This window comes from Ascaphus truei, chromosome 2 (assembly GCF_040206685.1).
Source record: "Ascaphus truei isolate aAscTru1 chromosome 2, aAscTru1.hap1, whole genome shotgun sequence".
Lineage (NCBI taxonomy): Eukaryota > Metazoa > Chordata > Amphibia > Anura > Ascaphidae > Ascaphus > Ascaphus truei.
This window is the reverse complement of record NC_134484.1, coordinates 41066740-41093376: the sequence shown is the minus strand read 5'-3', so window position 1 is coordinate 41093376 and position 26637 is coordinate 41066740. Positions and strand designations below refer to the sequence as shown.

Genomic DNA, 26637 nt, shown 5'->3' with positions numbered 1-26637 from the left:
TTTGATTCAGAGTACCTTTTATTGCCATTCAGTGTCATAAAAAAAATCTAAAATATACATCACTTATTTAACAGTAAATAGATATTGAACATAATAAAAAAGGCTTGTGTGTCAAGTCCCTCATGAAATCTGTACATGCGAATTCATATGAAAGGTTTTCCCATTGCCATCTTACATACAGTATATAGAGATCGGAAAATGAGTTGATACAAGAAGATTTTCTGCAGCCTTTTGTTTATCACTAAAGTTTTTTTGCAGCTGAAGATACGTACAGTACCTGCAATTTTTAATTAATGGCTAGATTTGGACACATCTAACATACAGTACCAGCTCAAAGCAGCCATACGACAAATTATTCCTGACACACAGTTCTATTACTTTGCTTTCATTATCCTAAATCACAGTTGCACTGCTTATTGGGTGTTTTATTACAGTGTTTTCCATTTGACACACACAAAAAAAGAAAAAGGTCTGCAAATGTTTTGTATTGTCAGCCATTTTATGCATGCAGCCTCATCACTGCATTTTAGGAATTGCAGATGTATTTTACCGGCCGCATCCCAATAGTAGTGTATCGGTTAAAAATTCTGTTTGCCATTATGTATTTTGAGCTGCAATTATTTCACAAAGGCTAATTTTCGGCTTGCATTAATATTTATCCAAAACAATGTGAGCACGATGCAAAGTTAAATCATGTGGGTGATATGTAATGATGAGCCTCTGAAACGACATTTATCTTCATGACTCCGACTGATATATAAATAACAATAAAAATGTTAAATGTATGTCAATTTTTTGACAGAGCATGTATAGTGTCAAGTAGGATGCCAGTGTCCTAGGCCCCACTGGCAGCAAAGGAGTTAATAAATAAATTAAATTAAAAAAAATGAGCAGTTCATTCAAAGCCACGGGCAAGGAACATTTGGACTCAGAAACATAAGTATCAGATAGTATTTTATTGCCGTGTATGGATGCGTTAGCCAAAAACATCACTTATTGTGTCAACAGGTTTCTGCTCCTTTTTTTTAACATGATGCTCTCAAAGCAGATATTTCTTTTTAACATGCACATCAAATTGAATGTCATTTGCAAGTTGAAAAATGCATCATGGCATTTGCTTTACAATGACTAACTGGTTTTGCACTAGACCCTTTCTAAAAGCCATACATCAGTCTCCCTTCAAAGGCTGCAGAATGACTTACAGGAAGCCCCAGATTTACTGAGCTGCACAGTCACAAGGCCCCTGATGGCCCATTTAAATGAATAGACCATAAACAGATTATTAATTTCATTGGCGACGATCAAGACACTAATCGCACAAAAACTCCCATTGACTTTCCATGCGGTACTCTTCCAAAATCCGGAACTGTTGCAGTTTAATGAATAACCAACACAGGCTGGGAATCACAGCTCGATTTGTGCCCAAATTGGCAATATCTGCCATTGGCTTTATTGGCAGGTATCGCCGATTTGGTAGTAATAGCACAAATTGTGCTTTGAGGATCATGGCCCCGAGTTTCCCACACTTGCAGTATAGAATAACTTGTATGAGGACCGATTAAAAATGTCTGCATGTAAAGTTACATGAGGAAAACAAAAACCATACAAATCGGAATACATAGGAAAACCATCACAAAATGTGCATTTTGCAAAGTTTGCCATTATGGCAAAAGATACAAATACAGTATAAATGAAGTGCATGGATATATTAAACATCGATCATGTAAACACTCAATAAATACAAGCAAAATGTCATTCAGCGCCATGTTTATGTGAACTTTTACGGAAAAATAAAATACTATTTCTATCATAAGAGAAATATCAAGGATCATGTTTTATAAAAGAATAATCTACATAACCTAGCGTTTTGCTCCGAATGGTAACTATAAAACGAAAAACCTTTCCGAGCTGAAAGTGCCTGCATTGCAAAAAAAACAAAAAAAAAAACAATCACACATTTATATTATAATCGGGCACTTGCATCAAAAAAATAAGATTCTGTTGCGTGGGTATTTTTTTTGCAATTGCTTAGGAAATTATACAACAAAAACAGAAAGTAGTTTAAAGCACGTTGCACCCTTTCTTAGCACATTGTCCTGCAACAGATTGCTCCACACAAATTGAAGTATTTTTCTGAAGCAAAAATAAATAAAAAACTATTAAGAATCAAACATTCTCTTGAACATCTTTGTTACAAATGTCATTTTTTTTGTTATAAAAAGTGTCAGCACCTGTAGTGTTGTTTGACTTCCTCAGCAAGAAAATGCATCAGTGACTGTACCATGATTAATACAAAAAGGAGGACACAGAAGTCCAGGAGAAGCAGCCACAGGTGCTTAGATTTCCACAAAAAGCATACCCGTTAGATAAAAAGCCGGCACTCCAGAGGACTCTTGGTGTAAAAGGTTTATTGAGAGATCAACTTTTCGTTTCCCATTTCGACCTTCGTTAAGACCATTTTGATTAAGGTCCAAATAGGGACAGAAATGTTGATTTTAATAAAACCTTCACACCAAAAGCCCTCTGGAGAGCCAGCTTTTTAATCTAACTCATCAGGGACAGTACCAAGCATGCCGATTCTACAGCCTAAATTCACTGAAGGTCGATAAAATTTGCATTATTGGTCTTTAACGATTTTTTGAACACTTTACCGTGATACAGTATTTTTGCGTTGTTTTTAGTGCAGTGTATGCAGGTGAGTAATAAACACCAAATTACGTATTTACGTATTTACATGCTTTACACTGGACTCCGATACCTGGTGATATCGGACTATCCCCAATATTTAATGACCCATTGTGTGTGTGTGTGTGTGTCATAATGGCCACTATATACATAAACAAGGTAAGACTACTAGCCAAGAATTTTAACCCAGGGAGTATTAGGACCTGCAAACAGGGTCTGCCTTGATGTGGCTCGCAGGCTTACAATGCTTTGGCCAAAGGGTTAAACTAAATGACCCTTTTTCAAGAGAATATATAGGTATTGCACTGTGTATTTCTGTCACTCTGGAAGTAGCTTTGGGCATTTTTGTCTGTTTTTGTTGTTGAAGACTTCTAGCCAACCTAGAATGGGTGGTAAAAATATACAAGTATTTCTACAATGTTAATGTCATTTATTTAGAGAGAGCCTACAAAGTATGTAGTGCTTAACAATGTTATCCACTTACAAAGGCCCAATTGTCTTAATATTTAAATATGAATATTTGGGTATTATTTGCCGGTTGTGTACATTGTATGTTAAACCCCCTTTCTTTTGCAATGCATTGGGAGCCTCAGGCATCAAAAGGGGGGGGGGGGGGAATAAAGAATTTGTTGCCATGGGGTTTTGTAAGAAACCCTATTACATAACCCTGTGGTAGAAAAGTGCGATACCTCCTACCTCCCCCACAATTGATTTACAGAGTTATCACTTCTTTGCAATCGCTCGCATTATGTGCCGGAATTAACACATTTTTCATGCACGCAAATAAGCCGCGCATCGCAGGCCCATGGTATGAACAACTAATTAGTGGTGAATACAGCAGTAATTCCAAATAATATTGTTGCAATACCATTTTTATTTCTTCATTACACCGGGTTTTAAACATGGCTAGATTGACCTTCAGTGAATCCAGACCTACGGGCCTCATTTATTACCCTGCGTGAAAACCGACACTTGCCAACCTGAACAGCAGGTTTCCCGCCATCTTGCTGTGACCGGCAGTAGTCCGAGCTCAATTAATAAGGCCTTATAGAACCAAATCAGACTTCTGTAAAACGTTGTCTCCCATTCAATATAATGAAGAGACGCGGTAACACAGGTAACTGTCAACGTTGAATTCGCCTCTATTCAAGTAAGCGGTTGCTACCCTGCATCTCACTATATCAAATGAGATGGAATCAACGGTGTTTAAGAGAATTTAAGATTTTAGAAGCATAAATACGAGAGTAATGAAGCAAAACCGTCTACATAGAATTAACACGATACTTCAAAGTGGCCGTTTTCCGAGCAAAAAAATCCCCACTGACTTAAATGGATATATGCAGCCAAAAACAGCCACTTCATACACTCCCAAGTGCTGCTTCCCACGTGGCTAACAATTTAACAACTCAAGCGATTGCAGTGTACAGCTAGATCCACACTCTATGGCTGCACCATTGGTGCATACAATATATGCTCACATGCTGACAAAACAAAGCACTGTTGTGCTCAATCAGACCAGACGGAAATATTTCCCTTGTTATGAATAGTGTGACCGACGCTGCAAATAACCCTCAAGAAGTAAAAAGTGCATTTTATTTTTGATTAGCGAATTGAATGCTGGTGCTTTACAATGGGACGGGACTATTGTGCCATGCGCTGGGATCAATGAAGGAAGATTTGTTTTTAACCAAAGGCGAGATGCCAAAAGGCAAATGTGGAATGCCAAGGATGGCGGAGGCGGGAGCCCACCAGTTAGTTTCTTTCTGTTTAGGTTTCTGCCTTCTAATGTCTGCTATGCACATCTACTCCCATGTGTTAGGCTGCGGCCCCAGTGCCTGCGCTGCACACGCGTCTGCGAGGCTGGCGGCGCGTGCAGCAGAGTCCCCCGGTCTGCAGTGAGCTGCAGGGAGAAAAACAGGGGGGGGGGGGGGAGAGCGTGGCCGTGACGTCACCTGGCAGGTTCGCCCTCCTTGGCTGAACCACCGGGGAGGGGCGTGGCCTAGCGCTCCGTTGCGAGTCCTGCTCTCAATTTTCTTGAGAGCAGGACTATAAGAGCATCTATAAGGCACCAGTGCGTTCTGCAGCGCGGTACGCTGTAAGGTAAATTACAGTATTAAATCAAATGCAACCGAAATGGCAGCTGGGTTCAACGCGGTGAGATGCTAAATGGTTTTTTTTGTTTTTTTTTAACCGTTTCCCTAAACTCCTCAGCAGAGATGTGCAACCCTTGGCTGTTAATTTAGCAATTTATTTCCATAAAAATCTCTATATAAAAATCTATTGGCTTCTGGTCTCTGCCCTTTCAGCGACTAAGTGATGAAGTGTAAAATATGTTACAAATATGACAAGTTCACTGATCATGCCCTACCCATCCTGAGCATTTCAAAGCCTCTCAGCCCTCTCTGTATGTACATACATTTGCTTTATAGAGGCTGTGCTAATATAACCACAAATAAAAGTTTAAAAAAAAATAAAAAAAAGTGCTTTCATGTGAACCAATACATGTTATATCATTTGTGCTAAAATTATATTATTTGTGCTAAAAAAAGTGCTGTGAATGGACTTGGAGATTACCTGCTTGGAAACTGTGTTTACCTTTCTCAGTTATTCTTAAGACATGTAGGAAATGTTTTAGGTACCGTAGGCACATCAAACTCGAATGCTAGATTATTTCTAACATAGTACAAGAAGAAAAAAAAAAAAAAAAAAAGGCATTATGATAAAAACGTATTTGTTTAAAACTTCAAAAACAATGGCATGATCCATCAATCCCCCTCCCCACTTTTCTTTAATAATAAAAAACAAACAAAAATAAAACCCTTTTCCTCTATGCATCAAGCATATATTTCACATCTTAGTCTAGGACACATGGATCGTTCACTATTTTTCAGCTACTTGAGTACCAAAGAGAAAATTAACATCTTGTGACCCCTACTGTACAGAGTAGGTTAAAAAAAGAAGTGCTTTCTAAGCAAGAGGTAGAAATTGGTGTGGTATGTGAGAACGTATCTTTGGGTTGCGTGCTACTGACTAATTAGCAGAGTTACAGAAGGAAATCATTTGGTATATAACCAGTCACCAGTTTGTTTTCCAAGAAAATACAAAAACATCTATGTATAAATAGTTCATCGTTTCTCAGTCATGCTTATCAATTCATTCACATGCTTAATATCCTTATTCACCCATGGTTTAAAGAAGGGGAGCTCGAATCCAGTCCTCACACCCCCCCTCCTCCAACAGGTCAGGGTTTAAGGATATCCCAGCATCAGCACAGGTGGCTCAGTCTAAGACTGATTGAGCCACATGTGCTGAATCAGGGAAATCCTAAAAATCTGTCCGTTTTGGGGGGGCCTTGAGCACCCCGGTCTAAAGGATCTTCTTCAAACACATGCTTTTCGAACCATTATTAATGTTGTCTTCTTTGCAACGCGCTGAAAATTCCCAGTTTATTCAACGCAGTCACCTTGAGAAGTCCAATGTCCATATTACTCTTTACGCAATAATCCTCTGATATACTTCTTTGTTACAAACCTTCCCTTTATCTTTTTTCCCATATCCTGATCTTGGAGGGTTAGTCCTTCGTGAAATGTACCATATTTACAGATGAAGTGTCCAGCTCAGCCTGGAAAAGTGTCCCCCACAGGAATCCAATGCAGTTCCCATAAAAACAAAGTTCAACCAACAGGTCAGAATCGGAACAAATTGATGTAGTCTTGTGGTGAGAGACACACCAGGCAACTCTCTGGGTTATTGGCTGTACACGGGTGCTCTGTACCCTAGATGGGAAAATACATAAATTAGGAATTGTGTTTTGTGCCAAGCAATGTGTTAATTGTGCATAAAAAAGGTGTAAACCCCTTCAGTACACAAAGTGTGACTCTACTTCTGTTTCGCCAACCGACTTAGGCCAGTTGGTCAGAGGAGTTGCTGGAAGGCCGCATCTATAAAAATGTGGAAATCTGAATTGTAGGCTTGATCATATTAAAATCTAGCCTTCTCCACACTAACTCAGATGGAAAGGTAAAATATGGGATGTTTATCAATCCAAATCTGGCATGAAGGGGACAATGCAAGCTTTTTCTGGGCACACCCGTCAATATACTGGATTTACACATTAGCTATTAAATATCACACCATAACGGAGTGAGGATGCCAGCTGGTAGAGTGGTGTATATTGGCTCACCTTCCAGGACAGGATGTGGCAGTGTCGGCAGAGCTGAAGTGTGTCTCCGTACTGCTCTCTCCTGGGATAACACCGCACCAGCTTAAAATACATCTTCTTCCAATCCAGCTGCCCTTTGTCCGACAGGATGAGTCTCTTGCGAATCTAAAGAAAACACAGACATGCATTTTTACATACTACTTGTTATTTTGTGACTTTCAAATAAGAAGATCTTGCTAGATGTGTGACCCATTATCTATGTTACACCAACCACTCGACTTTTTCATTGCTATACAGGACTCACCAGCACTCATGAGATTAAACCCCTTCTTGGTCAGAGTTTCTAATGCCTTGCAAGCTACCCTGGCACAGCTTGTTCAATAACTGGCTGCTATCCCTGCCAAATAATGAACAAACTGCAGTGTAAAGCAAGAAGCATTAATTCCAAACATAATGCAATGATAATAAAAATGGAAGTAGCCAAAATACATAGGCCAGACGGGTGTATGTCTATAGATCTCTCCTTTCCCATAGCAGTAGTGTCTGGAAACTGTTAGAGGTCATTAGGGCAGCGAATGGAAATCAGCTACTGTATATAATTATTGACGGCATGTAAATAAGACCCTTCTTTATGCTGCCAGTCTCTTTAAACCTCTCTTTAAACCTGGGAGCTGCTGTAGAAAGGCAGGTGCCACATTCAATCCTGTTATTTGCTGTGGGATTAGCTTTTTCTGGGGATCTCACACCCTGTAAAATTTGCGGTTGTTAAAACTCTGAAAATACTGGCGGTGATATTTTGGCAGAATCGGACGTCTGGCCGCCACCCGTGTTTGGCCGCCGGGGGGACCCTTACCGCAGCCGCTGGACACTCAGCCGCATTGCCAATATAGCAAGTACATTAAGGGGTTTTAGCAGTTAGGGCAGTGGGTTAAGGATAGGTGTTGGGCTTTTAGGGTAGGCAGTTGCATTAGTAGGAGGGGTCAAGATTAGGTGTTTTTAGGGTAAGGGGTAAGATTAGGGGCTTATCTTGGTGGCAAAATAGCTGGGAGGAGAGATGTCCCTACGGCAAGGTGAGTGCCGGCTAAACAACGGCAGTGACTTGGCCGTGGAAAAACAGCCATGACAAAATGTCCTAGACCAGGGGTCTCCAAACTCAGTCCTCGAGAGCCGCACACAGGCCAGCTTTTATGGATATCCCTGTTTGAACTCAGGTGGCTCAATCAGTGGCTCAGTGCTTGACTAGGCCACTGATTGGCTATCCCTGTGTCAGCACAGATGGCTCATAAAAGCTGGCCTGTGGGCGGCTCTTGAGGACAGGTTTGGGGACCCTTGTCCTAGACCAATATTTTGGTGTTTGCATACGTTACAAACTGGCAGGACACGAGTCAGTCACTTTTGTATAGTTTGTGTTAACCAAGGTATGTAATGTGGTTATATTATGCAAGCCAACAGGTTGTATAAACGAGCACCTGCCTTTATTGCATGTTCTAGGTGACATGTATGGCAGGCTACACATTTTGTTTTTTTGGTATCCGCTAGTGTAAATTACCTGTCTCTCTGTGAAATGATACTGGCAGAGGTTTTTCCAAAGCAGACGGTCCTCACTGAGCACTTGCAAATCCGATGACACCTGGCCGAGGCTTACAATGTCTCTCCCATCTGCTAGCCTCTGCATGATATTCAATTGTAGGCACAAGGGCAAATCTGTTAAGATCATTCCCTTCACAGCAGGCTAAAGATAGAAGAACAACACGTAAGCTCTGTGGAATGTGGAATCAGGCGCACAGACACAGACTCTGGTGTCAGAGATTAGAGTTTCAAAACAAAGGCAAGTCCAACCAGCATTTTCTGATCAGGGAAGATGCTGTGGCCACTGGAAAGGATAGTGATAAGGAGTACCACTATACATTCCTAAGTCCCCCATACATACATAATAGATATTGGAATATACAGAAAAAGGGAGGGTGTACCCGGGCGCTCCTATCTGCTTATAGGTTTATCTGGAAATTGCAACTGCAAGACACGTGCTAGTGTCCCATACAATTAATATATAACCAGTGGAAAAACCTTAATATAAAGTGTATATAACCTTCACCAAAAGTGAAAAGGTGAAAAATAGCAGCTCTAAACCCTTTAGATGGACCGTCCTCTGGTCCAAAATTGATCACGATGTCTTCCAGGCAAGGGGAGCGCTTGTGGATAACAGCGTAGATATGTGAAAATAAAAAAACTACAAATAATGGTGTAGCCAGTCGTGAATAAGTGACAATCTATCTATATAAATGTGTTGGTTCCACTTAGATTTCTTGGTGTATTATATAACAAAGATCCACCTCTCTCTGATGGGAGGACTGGGTAATGATTTCTCCCAAAAAGGTGTACTTTAACTTCATCCAGTGTGACTCGAAAAAACAAGGAAACTCACAAATGGTGTGGTATGTCTACGAAAAGGTGTATTCTACAAACTATCAACATTACACGCACATTTTGCATATGGGTAATGTTCGTTGGACAGTACTAAAAACGGAGGTCTTTGGCCCTCTGCTGGTCTCTGCACGCCACGATCCTTGCTTCTGCATACATCACTTCCTGCGACGTCTTTACTCAGGGCGGATGTAGCAGTCATCCAGTCCCTCAGCTCCAGGGATTCAGACTCCAGTCCTCTCGGCAAGATTCAACGCATTTCGCCTTAGCTTCATCAGGAATCGACGATACATCACAGGAAGTGGACGTATGCGGAAGCAAGGATCGTAGGCAGAGACCGGCAGAGTGCCAAAGACACTTTTTTTTAGTACTCTCCAACGAACATTACCATATGCAAAATGTGAGTGTAATCTTAATAGTTTATATAATACACCTTTTCGTAGACATACCACACCATTGTGTGTTCCCTTGTTTTTTCGAGTCACACTGGATGAAGTTAAAGTACACCTTTGGGAGGAATCATTACCCAGTTCTCCCATTAGAGGTGGATCTCTGATATGCTATAATACACCAAGAAATCTGTGAGTGGGACCAACACATTTATGTAGATACTGTAGATGGTCACTTAGTCACGGCTGGCTACACCATTATTTGTAGTTTTTATTTTCACATATCTACGCCGTTATCCACAAGCGCTCCCCTTACCTGGAAGGCATCGAGATATTGGAATATGTATTAAATAAATTATGTAAAGTATATCACTTGAGATGTCATCTTACCCTGGTGATTTGGATGTTGTTCAGCTGTTGTTGCCAATTAACAATAGTCTCCATTCTGTAGACCCAGAAGTTAATGTTTCCAACCAGAACAGACTTGCCCACCCCTTGGACCAGGGTGCACAAAGATGTGTAAAGGGTCTGCAGCAATTCCTTAATCAGGCGAATGTTTTGCTGATCTTCAAGGACTGAGAAAATAAAAAATAAATTGTAAGTTTACAAATAAAAGTTAAATAGCTTTTATATTAGGTGTATTACATATTGCAACTTCATATTTGAAATCAAGGTCAAGTGTGACAGTTTAACCTGAAACCCCTATTCTACATCATCTAAAGCCCTTTTCGATCCACTGCTGTATAAAGGACTTCCCAATGATCTTTCAGGTACTGCGGTAGAAGCTGCTCTGACAACATTTCTGAATTTCATTATCCCATCTTATTTTTGGTTGTCGTCTTGGTCTTATGATACCCCCCTTGGGATCCAGTCACGTACCATCCCTGTCCAATGATGGCAATTTCTTCTTGCAATATGTCCAGTCCACTGCCATGTTCATTTCTTCACCCTTGTGATGTCACAGGCTGTTTGGTTTCGAACCCATGCATTCTTTTTACTGTCTCTTTGGGTGATATTCAGCATACATCTCTCCATATTTCTGTGAGTTGTCTGAAGCTTCAGAATTATCTTCACCTTTAGGGTGCAGGTTTCACATCCATACGTGAGCACCGGCAGCATACACTGACTGAATACTTTCCTTTTGAAGCACAGTGGAAGTTTCACTTAAAATATGGTCTTGTTTCTTCCAAATGCTCTCCATCTCATCTTCATTGATTTTAAATCGAAATTGGTATTTGCTGGCCAAGGTAGACAGTCTTTGACGTATTCTAATCTTTGAGCATTGGACACATATGCGAACAATCACTTTGGTCTTGCCGAGATTCATATGAAGACCAACCTTACTCTCTTCGCTGAGCTCTCGGATTTGTTGCTAAAGATCTTCTGGCAAAAATAATGCCATCTGCAAACCATAGGTGACTCAAAGTATCCACTGTTGAGTAAATTGTCTTTCCTTTACAATGTCCTACACAATTCTTTAGGTGTTGCTGTGAAAAGCTTTCGTGACATGGTATCACCCTGTCACACTCCTTTGCTGATCCTTATCTTTAGTGTATCTTCATGTAATTTAATGGCAGATGTCGGAATTTTTATAAATGTTCTTTATAATATCTTTAAATATAATGTCTTTAAAAACATGAAGTTGTAAACAGAATCAAATCCTTTTTTGTAATCTATGAATCTTAAACGGAGTGGTAAATGGTATTCGTTGCTTCGGGAAAACACTTCTTGTACGACTGGCCTCTGACTGTGGTCCATGGTGTTGTATCCATGGCAAAATCGCGGTTGTTCTCTAGAGTGGACAAAGTCCAGGGTTTGGGGTAGCAGATTAGTATCTTTGTAAAAATCGTGTGAGTGGATAACTATAGCATTGCTCCATTGTTCTAGAAATGTCATTAGTCATGCAGCATATAAAGAATTTTGCAAGGATGATCTCTACTTTGTCCCTCGCTTCTTTCAAGATTTCATTTGTAATAGCATCTTCTCTGGGGGCCCACCCCATTCTTCATGGATTTTATTATTATTAATATGCATTGATTTGCTTCTTCCAAATCATAAGTCACTGCTTCGTCTTCTTTATGTCTCCATCATATATCAGTTACATTTTCTTAAATCTTCAGTTACATATACGCTTGCAGATCGTCTTGCACAACTCTGCATATTCAATGCTTCTTGCACCTTGAACGGGTTTTCATTCCTTAACGTTTTCACAGTAACGGTTCTGTCTCATTTGATATGTTATGATCCTGTTTGATTCCCCTGTTATTCACTGCGCTTTCAACCACAATCTTCATCAACTGTTTGTTAAAGCATCCACATGCATTTCCAGCAAGCTGAAGCGATTTTTCAGTTCACCTTTAAAATTATCTGCTGTTATTCTTAAGGTTGATCGTTTGTCGTTATAATCAGTTTTCTTTTCATCTTTGTATTTAGATGTAGAGTATGATTTAGATATATATATCTATCATGGTCTCTACATCTAAATGCAAAGATGAAAAGAAAACTGATTGGTTAATTATAAAGACAAAAACAATTATAATATACATATTCTTTTTTAAATTGGCTCCCTTTATTAAAAAAAAACCAAAACCTTTCAATAGAGCTTTACCAGCACTCCAGTAATACGTGCTTGCAATGTTAGCATTTTTGGTGTTGGCATTTCTTTTGTAAGAAGTTAGCCAATGTTAAAAAAAAAGAAAAGAAAAAAAAGTTTTTTTTTTTTTTTTTTTACTACTTTTCCTTTTTTTTCTGGTTCTGACAGGCTGCATGAAATGTGTATGCAACACTTGGACGTTTTCCTACCTTTCTGAACCACTTTTTCCAAAATATTCATATAATTCTTCTGGGCGATGCCACTCAGGGACGTGAGCTGTGACTTGGCGATCAGCTCCAGCAGCTGGAGAGAACACAACACAGTCAGCTATATGGCCAATATTAACCAAGAAGTGCTATGCCAGTACAGGAAAACACCTTACAACCCATTCAAAGACAGCCTTTTCTAGTAGGTTCTGAGTGACTTTCCTGATATATATTTATTTTATAGTACTATGGCGATTGCATACATACTGGCCCAGATTTACTAAATGGTGCTAGTCCAATGGACACTTACCAGACCACACAAAATGATATCTCCCCCCCCCCCCCATTCATTTATTTATGATGGATGTACATATTTCTCACATTCATATATGCACAACAGGAAATCCCCTGAGAGCCTCTGATAATAATAATTTTATACATTATGGAAGTATTCTTTAATTATATAATGTACCCTACAAAAGGGGCATCCTCATGTAGACGTGATAATGGGAGACGTCACTGTGCTCAGTCAGTGGCAGCGCTCTTTCACAGAGCCGCCCCCAAGGTCATCAGCAAATCATACTTATTTGAAGCTTGCGAAGGTACTTGTGTTGGTTTGTTACATCGAACGCTTAAAATCAACACAGTTGAGTGGAAACTATGGTGATATTCCGGCTGGTTATCCCAGGTCCAGCGTTTGGTTATTATTCATTTTTTGTTTTGGGAGAAATACAGGGCCATGGTTTTCTAAGCAGTGCTAAGTTGTAAGGCATCTTGGATCGTGTTTACTAGAAGGCAGCTTATGGATATACATCCCTATGCTCTATTCACTTAGCACCCCTCAGTAAATATGGAGAACAGTCCTTTAAAAAAAAAAAAAAAAAAAGGACAACATTTGCTTTGCAGTGGGGTTCTCGTGCTTTATTTTTCTTTTATTTCTGCCCATAACTCATAATATACATATTGAATAGTGAGACATTAAAACCATTATATTTTATGGAGGAAATAATAAAAAAAAAAAAACAATTATTCCTTTATCCCTCGAAACTCTGTATTGATCTCTGAAAAAAAGAAGATCTTTGAAGGTTTTTAAGGCAACTTAAAAAACACACACAAATAATATGGTGCCTTGCAAGAACCTCAGAAACCAATGGTTTCCAACCTTTTTATGTTTAAAGAACCCCATGTGAAATTCTGAGGAACCCCAACCCTCTCTAATAGCGCGTCTGATGCATTGTAAGGAACCCCAACCCTCTCTAATAGCACGCCTGAGATCCGATGCATTGTAAGGAACCCCAACCCTCTCTAATAGTGTCTGAGATCAGATGCATTGTACATTTTTCTTTATTTGGTACAATTTAAAAAATTACCTCAAAATTACATTGAACCCTGGTTGAAAAACACTGCGCTGAAGACCAACCAAAAATCCAACATGACAGAGCAAAAAAAAAAAGTGCCGCTTTACAACTGTGACGACAGTGAAAATCATATGAAAAATAATTTCCTTGACGAGGAATGGCTAGAATCTACACTTCTAAAGTCTTGCAGTGAGCTCGTCAAAAGGCATATGATATCAAGCACTTGCTCCTGTCATTCTGCTCTGTTACTGGCAATGTGACTTGTTGTCACCTACGCACCACTGGTAGCTCAGCATGACTAGTGACTCAGCAGGACTGCTCTCAACTTCCTTTCCACTCTGTGAGCCAACTTGAAAGTCTGTTGGCGTTAGTCCCTTTAGAGTGCCTGATTGGAGCTGTGCACATTTGGGGATCCAATAATGTAACTAAATTAGTAATAAGAATATAGAGTTTTACATCATTATTATTGGTTCGTGTTGTACTTCTAAGAAACTGGATAAAATGTTTGTTTGCATTTGGGTAAACTCTCCCTGGTCCTATTCTAAGCATAGTCGTCTTTTAGAGTGTAAGCTCTTTGGAGCAGGACCCTCCTTCCTTGCCTCCCATTGCATTAATTAAAAAAAATTCAGATGAGGTCCATCTCCAACGACCAAAATGACATTATTTTAATGGTAAATCCCTGTCTTCTATTAGTGAGAATCCTTACCGTTTATGAGGCTACTGATTGTTTTTTTTACAAGCATGGAGCCCGACTGCAAATCTTTGAGAGTTAACAGGTTCTGAATACACAAATGGTTTTAGTTTGATAAGGTGACTCAGATATTGTTAAGTGTTCATTAATAGGGCGACACCTGCTCCCATTGTGGAGCAAACTTCCCCCCAAAAAATCACGAGCTGTGCTCCTGCCCCCTGCATTGACTCACCCACATTAACTTATCTAGCTCCAAGCTACATGTTGTCATCACCACAGAGTTATTGATCATGTGATTTTTAATCCACATGTACTTAAATTTATTGCCAAGTATGTTTTCAACGATAGCGATAGAGATATATATTGTGAAATCCTTTGAAGGAGAGAAGTACTCTGATCTCTTGCTTTAATAGGTCTTATAAAAGAGTTGTTGTCATATGCATTTAAGTAAAGGTGCAATACACCACTAAGTGACTACTTACAAATACTATGCTACAGTTTTTTCACCAAAAAAAAAAAACAAGTTAAATCTCCAGACTGGAGTACCACTGTATTTGAGGCTCCATGGGTGCTACTTCCTCTGCCAGAATCCCCTGCTTTTCTCATCCTCAGAGTATACTGAATGGGATACCCCTCCCTCAACTGGTTATTTTCATCTTAATAATAACTACTTTATTTCATATAGCACTTTTTTCCCCCAATGGGACTCAAAGTGCTTCACAATTACAGTATAGTGTGCGGTACCTATACCACTCATCTTATCGATGTCCATTCTCAGTGATTTGCAATGTGATACCACCTGGCAGCAGAAAAGGTTAACAAGGACAGTGCTATGGACGTCACTGGGGGGAGATGTGTACTAAAGCAAGGAGGAAAAACAATATATTGCAGCAAACAACTGCATAAGTTTCATACAAAAATGTTTTTTTTTTTTAAATGGGATTTTTCTTTGATAGATATGGTTATGTTTGTCTCCCAACTTTGTAGCGTGGAAAGGGCTATATGGATATACTGTATATACACATATACCCCATCACGTTTTAAGTTATGGTGGGTGAAAAAGGCAAAAAGAAACCTCCACCGTATTGCATATAGCAAATAAAAAGATCACTTGTGAGCATATTCACATGTCTCAGGCAGGTTTGCTACCCTACCTTTCACCATTATCCCCAGCATACAGTGCTTCAACTGCAGCAAGGGATTCTGGGAAATTACATGCAAATGAGCACACAATGTGTCACCTTTTGTCTTTTAGACAGTGGAAGCACGGTATGCTGGGGATAATGCTGAAAGGCAGGGTTGCAGACCTGCCTAAGGCTGCGTCCATAGAGGGGGGAGCAGTGCTGAGCCACGCTGACGCTGAGGCTCGCCTGCTGAAGCCTGTGCAATTTCATGGACAAGCAGACGAGCCAGCTTGCGCGATCGGAGGCGGGTGGAGGCAGGGCAGTGACGTTGCTGGGCCAATAGCCCGTGATGCACCAACGTCAACGTCACGGCGCCGTGACGTTGACGCCGCTTTGCTGTGATTGGATGTTTTCAGCCGACAGGGCGCTGAAAAATCCAACTCCTCAGCACGCCTGCGGATGCTCGCGTGAGCCCCCACTCAAGACATCCTCATTGAGGAGGCCGGGGCTCAGCACGGAGCGTCCGCACGGCTCAGCGCTGCCTGTCCTTCCATGGACGCAGCCTCAGACATGTGAATGTGCTCACAAGTGATCTTTTTATTTGCTATATGCAATACGGGGGAGGTTTCTTGTTGCCTTTTTCACCCACCATAACTTAAAACGTGATGGTAAACCCTACAGTCTTGAAAATTGCAAAGCCAGCAGTACAACCAACTTCAGACTGATAATCCCACTAAGGTTGAAACATGTCTGTGAATGGTTTCTCTTGCTTTGCATCTGATTCCCATGCTGTGCTGTAAAGCTGTGTTAACAACGAGCATTAGCTCATATGGGCTAATAATGGTAACAATGGTTTTTCAGACAAAAGGTGTAACGGTGTGCTCATTTGCATGTCATTTCCCAGAATCCCTTGCTGCAATGGAAGTACTGTATGCTGGGGATAATGGTGAAAGGCAGGGTTGCAGACCTGCCTAAGACATGTGAATGTGCTCACAAGTGATCTTTTTATTTGAGAATATATATATATATATATATATATATATTATATATATATATATATATATATATATATATATATATATTCCATCCCCCTCCTTTGGGCCATGTAAGTAAACATCCAATGCCCTGCATGTTACAGTGGTTGCAACATAGGTCATTAATCACTAGCTTTGTTTAATCTTCAGCAAGTCACGTTACCCTCTATGCAAATCCATTAACATCAGCCAGAACAAATACCAGATCAGAAACCCTGTAGCCAGTTTCTGCTTGAAGTGTTTACAGACCCAGAATATGTGGCCTTTGATGACAGAGTAACCAGTAATAGTTATGCAAAGACAGCTGTACAGTGTCAAATAAACATGGTGTAGGATTTTAAGAAGACTGGATTCAGTGGATTCTAATGCTGCATTCTTCAAAATGTCTCATTACCAAAAGCTATTGGTGGTTCAATAATAAAAACAACCTTGTGTCATGTTAAAAAAAAAAAATTACTCTCTCAACTGGTAGTTTTTTTTTTTACCAGATTAATTTACAGTAATTGACTGTTGTTTATAGAAGGCATAAAAATACCAGCTTGCTTAGTAAGGAAATATTTCCAGACTTACAAGAACGTTGTTGGATCTCAAGGGAATGTATCAAATAGGAATCCATGGACCAAACAACAAACAAAACACAGGGGGTTCACATATTGAAAAGTGGCATCACAGTACAGAACACGTGACAGCCCGAGTGAGGACTCCGCTTATCACATTCTGATCTGAACTGCTTTTGGACTAGTTGTAAAAAGATTGTGTTTATGAGCCACTGATGTTTCTCTCTGTGATGCAACTTGATTTATACATTCCCTGTGCTACAGAGTCCTGCCAAATGCTCATGGGATTCTGGTTTTGAAATGGATACACATGAGTGCCTGGAAATCTTGTCAGACTTTACAGTACTGCACTTGACTGCTGCCAGTGTTGCATAAAGACAACTTGAAAATCATAAATTACTCAGGCCTGCCAAGACAAAGGTAAATATTATTACAAAGGAAATGTTCCTCAGGACAAAATAATCATATTTTGCGTGATTTATCTTTACGGCTTGCAAGTCATTGGCAGCTGCAGCCTAACAGTGCCTCGCTAACTGGCTCATGGTCAGCTTCAGCTTCTCCTTGGGACACACACACACACACACACACACACACACGAGATTGCTGCAGGGGAGCCTGGTTCAATACCCGGTGTCGGCTCCTTGTGACCTTGGGCAAGTCACTTTATCTCCCTTTGCCTCAGGCACCAAAACATAGATTGTAAGCTCCATGGGGCAGGGACATGTGCCTGCAAAATGTCTCTGTAAAGCGCTATGTAAAACTAGCAGCGCTATACAAGAACATGCAATTATTACCATTTGTAATTATTGCATGTTAGTATGCTTCTGCAATAATGCTAACACTGTTCTCCTTTATATAAAAAAAAAAAAAAAAAAAAAAAAAAACTGATGCAACTTTTGGTTAGATGGAGCTGTACAGCATCAAAACAAGGGCAATGTAATATTGAAGTAAATAATAGTTGCAAACACAGAAAGGGCTGAGGCAGCCCTCCAAGCTGACCAGGAAGGGATGTACTCAGCCAGTATGTTAACCAATTGTGAACCTACATCCCGGTTTCCAAATGCACAAAACACATTGTTAATGATTTTAACTGTGATGCAAAATATCCTTTCAGCCATTCTATTAATGATCAACCTAATGCAGGATTAAACTGCCATGGACAATTGGTCTATTGAAGAGACAGATGAATGGTGGAAAAAAAAAAAAAAAAACCAGGGGCAGAAATCAGGTTGACATCATGCGCTCATCTCTCTGGCATAAGAGAATAACCCTATCCAACCTTTAGGGGAACAAAACACCAACCTACTCACCCTTCCAGCACGTCACTCAATCTGTGCTAGAAAGGTATGACTCACAGGGGACTGGAAAACAGCCCGTCTCAATACATTCATACCTCTCAAATATCACATCTCCAGGAGCGCCACAATTAATAAAAAAAACTTCAGTATACTTAAACAAAATGATCACGGATTGGCACACAGGTAGCCCAAGCGCCTTTTTGTTTTCATAAATTGCAATAACGTATTGCTTATGATATCTGATCTCCAGAAGATCCTATATCAGAGACGTATAGATGGTATTGAAAAGTATCTCTTCACCATGTACAAATAGAGGTCTGTATTCATTCTCGTGTTTCTTATCACTTAATGGTTTAATATGATCAATCATCATAGCATATGAGGGGTTAGTAGTCAACAGCACTGTGTAAGGTTATGTAGTTTAAATAATACATGTTTATTAGACTGCAATAATGAAATTATAAAACACGAGTAGATAAATAGTATAATTCCACACTAACACTAGTAATATAAACCAAGAGAGTCATGCACTGGTTGATGAAGTAAAAATGATGCTGTCACGATTTAATCCATATTACATTAACATACTGTATTATTATATAGTGAATTAGTCACTAGTCATTTGATACTCACTCTGACCACATAGTTGAACCTTCTCGAATCCAGGATAGCAGTAGAAAAGTCTAAGCGATTGAAAGCTTCGCCAAGGGTGCAATAGCCATGCCGCTTTAAGTTAAAGAAAAAAGGAGTCATATTAAATGATATATCGGTATCCAAAACAGACAGAAGAGCAGAGATGGTTAATTAACCAAGTACTACTTCAAAAGCAAAGTTTGCTACTTTATCTATATAAAAACCTTTTTTAGAGTTAGAACTGAACTAGAATAAGTGGACCCTTCCAGTCACAGGAATCAGTGTAAGGAACGGGTTCCTGCGATCAGGAGACTCAGTTTTGACCATACAATGGTCAGCATGGATCAATCTGACCCAATTACTATTATGAAGCATCAGTGGAAAGCCATTGTATCTGGTGATGTCTCAATCCAGTTCTATAGCTCTGGTGCAAATTCCTTAAAACTTATGCCAGCTCAGACCCAGCAATATTGTATTATCCAAATGACAAAAGGAAGCCCAAATGGAGCAAAGCTATATAGTAGGATGCCTGTTTAAAATATTCTTAACATCAATGTAACAGTTTTGTCTACGATGTTAGTATATGGACCTTCAGCTGTTGATGCCCTCTCGTCCCTTTTCCTGGTCCTTCCCCAGCACCCTGTATCCTTTCTTTACCCTTCCCGCTCCATTCCATGTTACCGTTGTAAGATTGTGTTATAAGAATGTCGTAGAAGAACAACCAACCAGTTTTGGAGTTTGATGCATTGCACCTGTAAACCATGTTTCCATAGTTAAAATAACTCCAACCAAACCCTGAAAATGTATGTAATCCCCATTAACAACTCAAGATAGGTTTGTTTGATATCACTGATTTGTATGGCTATGCTTGTGATTAAAAGGACAAGCTGTCCTTATAATCTTACCTCTTTCGTACTCCCTTTATGCACATAGATCCATATATCCTGGTGGAAATCTGTTTAAAACGATAAACATCATTAGTGAAGCACAGTTTCAGGAAGCTAAACACGACTAATGTGTATGCCTGATCCTCTCCCATGCAGATATAGTGAAGGGACCATTAGCTGTGCACTTTTGCTGATTGTAAAGTGAACAGAGAGGGGAGACTTACATTGTATCTTTGTGTTGTTGTTTAAAATGTCCTTCTTCCTCTTCTTGGCAGCAACGTCATAGTTCAGATTATTGAAGAGGTTCTCCTTGTTGTGGTCCTTTTTGCAGAAGCTGCAAATGACATAGGACAGCATTGTGATTAATGACAGAGAAACGGACACCAGGGATTCAAAACCTGTGCGAGTCGGGTGTTCTGGCTCCCGAAAAGAAATAAAACCTTTGAAAAATACAGCATTTTCATGTAAAAATCAGCGAAACTTCAATAAACTCTGAGACCTCCAATGCTAAAAGTCAGTGAGATTTGACAGGCCTGCAGTAGATATAATTTTCATATGAAGACACAGGCCTGAAAATATAATCTTTGGCTGATCTCGGATTACCGTGCCACGTATCCGGATCCATTTGAGTATCTGTACGAGTGGGATCGAATAGCACTTAAATAACTAAATTCAGGTAATCGTCCAGGATTAGAAATAGCTGGGAGTGCAGCAAACCCTCACAAGCCGGGCACTCATTACCTCTTTGTGCATGTTTATCCTGATTTCTATGTCCTTCTATTTATGTAATTATCACATCTCTGTAACCCCCTCTCCCACCCTCCACAGTACTGTGCTGCTGAATATTTTGGCGCTTTACAGATTAATAATAAAAAAATAATACTCTGCATGAATATTCATTGTAGAACTCCATATTTGTTGGGGTTTTGTTTGCCACAGAGGCAAGGAAGGCTTTAGGGGCCAAATGTGAGTGCAATACAAAAAAAACCAGTAGGCCCTATAACAAATACACAGTACTCAGCATGGGGTAATGTCTGCAAACATTAACTTGTGTGCAAAGAGTAAACATTTGTAAATGTGACCAGTTTGCAAGTATATCATTTGTTTTGAAGCCGAATAGCTCCTCAGTTGGTCAAAATATTGCCCAACTGTAGTTTACATAACAAAGCAGATGGACACAGCGTAACAAATTCTGAGCCAATGGGTTGCAATGAAGGAGAACTATCCAGCTTTAAGGAATGAGAATATTGTTCTAGGAATCCATAGCATAAATAGAATCACTAAAAGACCTGGATGCTCTGGCTGTGGAAGGGTTTCATGGAGCTTCTGCAGGAGCCAGCTACACACCGAGAATAATCACTGCTATCACAGTACAATACAGAGGTCAATTGGCCTTTTTCTGTGGCACCTCTCCAGCATCAATAACATTTGAAACGTTTCTTTAAACCCACTGTCAGGTTTCCTGTATTTTACTTGTGTGTGTCTGATGTACCCAAGTTTCACTGCCTTGCAGCCAAGATTCAACGAATGTTAACAAAACGTCTGACAGTAGTAAACAAAACATAACTTTCTTGCAGGCAACTCCAGTACCGCTGCAGTGTCTACTGCATAAATGTAAATATATGATAGACAACAGATGTGCCCTGGCAAAGGAAGAGCTGCGGACCACCCCCCGAGTCTATGAAAGCTCCTTGTTGTTATACCCATTTTTTTTTTCAATAATAATTTCAGTGAGAAATCAAGAAACTGGTCACGTCCCAACATTGGTCTCATGCATGAAATGTACGCATCTCACCGAGGACAAAACTAGCGTGAAGTCACAAGAAATCTCCTCTCAGAACCAGACAAGGTTACGCTCGTCTCTTCGAGCTGGAAATCGTGTCTATGTTGAGAAGAGGCCTTGGCTCTTACTGTTACTAGAACACCTGTGTTACTAGGTTTATACATTATGTATAGTAATAATAACTAAAAAAAAAAAAAGGTATGGTGGAAGCAATACGTACTCGAGGGGTTACGTCATGCCCTTAGAGTGCTTGTTTTGTAGGGGAGGTCACATCAGGAGCCCGGGCTGAGATCTGTAGTGCAGGGAAATGGAAGAGGAGGGCTCCTCCTCTGGTGTTTCAAGGGACGTCGCAATCACGTCATTGCCGGCGCCCAAAGACTTAATAGCCAACTCGTGGTTAAAACGAGTCATTTTTCAGGACTACAAAAAAAAAAAAAAAAAAATGGTCCCTTCAGGCAGATACTAATATATATTTTATCTATCTATACCTGAAGGGACCTTTGTGGTCCTGAAAAATTGCACTCTTTTTAACCACAAGCTATTAAAAAAGATAGCACTTCTACCTTACATTTGTTTGTCTATTCTACTGGAAAACATGGCACCATCCTCTATTTGTTAAAAAAAAACACCACACACACACACACGTACAGCTAAACCCCGTTATAACGCGGGTCTCGGGGTCCACCCCGAGACCACCGCGTTACTAACGGGGTCGCGAGAAAAAAAAATGGCCGCCGCGCTTTAGCGCATATTCATCCCGCGGGACAGGAGATGGGAGCGGGCATGTCCCTCCGCTCCCCGCTTCCCCCTGTCACCGCGGGACAGGCCGCGGGGCAGGAGATGGGAGCGGGGATGTCTCTCCTGTCCCCGCTTCCCCCTGTCACCTCGGGACAGGCCGCGGGGCAGGAGATGGGAGCGGGGATGTCTCTCCTGTCCCCGCTTCCCCCTGTCACCTCGGGACAGGCCGCGGGGCAGGAGATGGGAGCGGGGATGTCCCTCCTGTCCCCGCTTCCCCCTGTCACCTCGGGACAGGCCGCGGGGCAGGAGATGGGAGCGGGGATGTCCCTCCTGTCCCCGCTTCCCCCTGTCACCTCGGGACAGGCCGCGGGGCAGGAGATGGGAGCGGGGATGTCTCTCCTGTCCCCGCTTCCCCCTGTCACCTCGGGACAGGCCGCGGGGCAGGAGATGGGAGTGGGGATGTCCCCTCAGGTCGCCGCTTACCTCAGAACCATGCTGCCTGCATGGAGGTTGTAGCGGGGGGTTTCTTCTCCCCACCGCTGTCCCCGGTGCTCCCGCTGCCTGCGCGGGAGGAGGGGGGGGAGCGGGTGGTGGTGCTGGTCGCGGCCCGTCTGTGTAGAGTGAGAGAGTGTGTGTGTATGTATATATGGGAGAGAAAGTGTGTGTGTGTATATGGGTGTGTGAGTGTGGGTAAGTGTCTGAGTGTGTGTGTAAGTGTGTGTGAGTGTGTGTGAGTGTCTGTGAGTGTGTAAGTGTGTGTGAGTGTGTGTGAGTGTGTGTGAGTGTGTGTGAGTGTCTGTGAGTGTCTGTGAGTGTCTGTGAGTGTCTAAGTGTGTGTGAGTGTGTGTGAGTGTCTGTGAGTGTGTAAGTGTGTGTGAGTGTGTGTGAGTGTGTGTCTGTGAGTGTCTAAGTGTGTGTAAGTGTGTGTAAGTGTGTGTGAGTGTGTGTGAGTGTCTAAGTGTGTGTAAGTGTGTGTGTGTGTGTGTGTGTGAGTGTGTGTGAGTGTCTGTAAGTGTGCGTAAGTGTGCGTGAGTGTGCGTAAGTGTGTGTGAGTGTGCGTGAGTGTGGTCAGTGTGTGTGCAGTGTGTCAGTGTGAGCAATGAGCAGTGTGTGTGCAGTGTGCAGTGTGTGTGCAGTGTGGCAGTGAGCAATGAGCAGTGTGTGTGCAGTGAGTGTGTGCAGTGTGTCAGTGTGAGCAATGAGCAGTGTGTGTGCAGTGTGCAGTGTGTGTGCAGTGTGGCAGTGTGAGCAATGAGCAGTGTGTGTGCAGTGAGTGTGTGCAGTGTGCAGTGTGTGTGCAGTGTGGCAGTGAGCAATGAGCAGTGTGTGTGCAGTGAGTGTGTGCAGTGTGTCAGTGTGAGCAATGAGCAGTGTGTGTGCAGTGTGCAGTGTGTGTGCAGTGTGGCAGTGTGAGCAATGAGCAGTGTGTGTGCAGTGAGTGTGTGCAGTGTGCAAAAAAAAAAATGTAAAAAAAATTTTTTTAAAAAAATTTTTTTTTTTTTTTTTTTTTTTTTTTTAAAAAAAAACGGGAGCCACGGGAAAACCGCGTTATAACCGAATCGCGGTATAACGAGGCGCGTTATAACGGGGTTTAGCTGTATTTAGCCATCAGCACCACAAAATAACATGGTATTTGTCCTAGGAAACATATTCGATATAAAATACAAAAAATGAAATTATTTGATGCTCATTGAGACTAATGTCTAGTGAGTTCATTTGAAGGGCATTCTTCTGAGTGACTTCATGCAAGTGTTGAAGTTGAAGCTAGTTATAGTAGTGTGGCAATACAGCATGGAACCATGGCCACTAACAAAGGGCACCTCTTTCACAACTGCTGATGTTTGTTTAAGCAGTTACAGTTTGTGCATCAACATTATTACAATCTTATTGTAGCTCTGCTTATTGTAAAGCTTCCGCAGGCCTGCAGGGGTGGGCAACTCCAGTCCTCAAGGGCCAACAACAGGTCAGGTTTTCAGGATATCACTGCTTCAGCACAGGTGGCTGAATCGAACACTTATACCTTACAACACTAATACTCAGAATATAAAAGCCAGCACCAGCGGAGCTATTCTGGCTCCCAATCAAGAACATGTCAGAGGCCTAATCTGCCTGTCACAATGATACTTATTACAGCTAGGTTACCCTTAGACAAGCAATAAGCTTTCCACGTCTCAAAACACAGGTTTTTTTTGTTTGTCTGAATGGGATTGTGCCTTTCAGGGAAATCAGAAGTGTTGACTACAGACACTGGATTTTGTTTGTGCAATTCTGTACAACGGGGCAGCTAGACGGTTCCCCATCAGTAGATCAATCCTCTTTTTTAAAATGTCTTCACGGTCAGGTCCCTCCAAGCATTGCAGGATACCAGGCAGATACACGTTGTAAAACAAAGCTAAACTATGCAAAGTTCCTTGTAGCACTGCAGAAATCTCTACATGAACCCTGAAAATCTACAAAGGTTTAGGTACGTCCCCACGCTTTCATCCTGTCCCTGTCAGTCTGTCCTTCCTACAGTCTTCCTTCTTGTCACATTACAAAAAGAACAGGATCAGATTTTACATCTTTACCGCCAGAAGGTCTAGAGCAGGGCTAGCAAACTCCCACCCAACAGGTCAGGTTCAGGCTATCCCCTGCCTCAGCACAGGTGGCTCAGTCAGTCAAAGACTGTGCTGAAGCAAGGATAGCCAGAAAACCTGACTGTTGGTAGCCATTGAGGGTTGGACTTTGACACCCCCGCTCTAGAGCTTTGACAGCGTAAACGCTTTCCCTGGCTGGGGCGAAAGGGTTAACTAGATTGTGTTCTACTAGAAATGAAGTAGAATACCACAACTTTTTACTGGCGCTTTAAATCAATGGATGCGCCCACCTCATTCCCAAATGAATGTAGCAACAGAATGGTTTTACTGCCAGGATGTGCACTGAGAGTTTGCTAAATGCCAAACAATAATGCATTGTGAATGGTAACTTCCCCAGTAACAGGATTCCTTCCAGGTTCAGTGTGACAGTCAGTGACTCATATAACCCTCTGATGGAGCCTGTGTGTATCACAAGTCACATGCTTTCATGGAGAAGAAAAGAAAACACAACACACAACGCACTTCCATAGCTTTCCAAACAAGCTCAGATCACAGGCAGAGATGGAACTAGATCTATTAAAAAATAAACTCTGATCCAAAACACTGTTTACATTGTATTCAGATGAGTCATATACAGGAAGCAGCATTATAGTACAATATATATTATATTATTACATAAGTGTGGCATCACAGCTCTACACACATCATGGGATGATGTGTCAAGTGCAGCAAAACAAATAAAAGCCAAACAGATGTTTTAATTGTTATGAAGTCTCACTGCTTCCTTTACCTTTGTCACCTGTCTTGCAGCAGGGAAATATTGGATTTGTTACCCCAAATACAGGTAAGCCAATGTCACAGATATGGTGGATAACAAAGTGAATGTCAGTGACCCAGTTACCAAGAAACACAGCACAGCAGAGAGTGGCAGATACAGAGCATCAATTCCTTGCTGTGGGCATTTTAACCCCTGGAGTGCCACCGGTGACAACAACAAGTTACAAAGTCACACAGAACTGCAAGTGGAAATATACCCCCAGCACTTTGTATTTATTACAAACCTACTCTTGCAAAAGGGAATATATGCTGAAGGGACAGTCCCACTTTTCACATGACGTCATTGTGTGACCACAAACCCCCTTCATCCCTTAGCATTTGATTGTCATTGACCCCTTCTGCACACCACCACCACCACCACTTTCTCTCCTCTGTTACCCAGCGCTCACCTGTTGATATCACTGACACAGTTGCTTTGCTCATCCAGAAACCTCTTCCAGCCATCCTCGGTTTTCACCCAGTTCTGCCCAGGGGACCTCCAGTCCTGTCCTAGAAAGGGCATTCTGATCACAAGGAAAGAGGCTTGATCCTCAGATACTCTGCAGCCTCCTCTCGCCTGGGCTGACAGCTCCTCCTGCCCCTGCACTGTCCTGCACACACTCACTGTCAGCTCTTTGCAGTATTTTCCTTTCTGCCTGCTCTCTTGCTCTCCTGCATTATTT

General features: G+C 41.3%; 1 protein-coding gene across 1 annotated transcript; it reads right to left on the bottom strand.

Annotated features, from left to right (window-relative positions):
• On the bottom strand, window positions 1-26637 carry FBXO32 (F-box protein 32). The gene is made up of 9 exons (XM_075582238.1): window positions 26365-26637; window positions 20266-20375; window positions 20060-20109; window positions 19155-19247; window positions 12463-12556; window positions 10051-10235; window positions 8397-8579; window positions 6869-7012; window positions 1-6461 (listed from the first exon to the last, which is right to left on the bottom strand). The coding sequence occupies exons 1-9, from the start codon at window positions 26475-26477 to the stop codon at window positions 6372-6374; spliced, it is 1062 nt and encodes a 353-aa protein (XP_075438353.1). The 5' UTR covers window positions 26478-26637; the 3' UTR covers window positions 1-6371.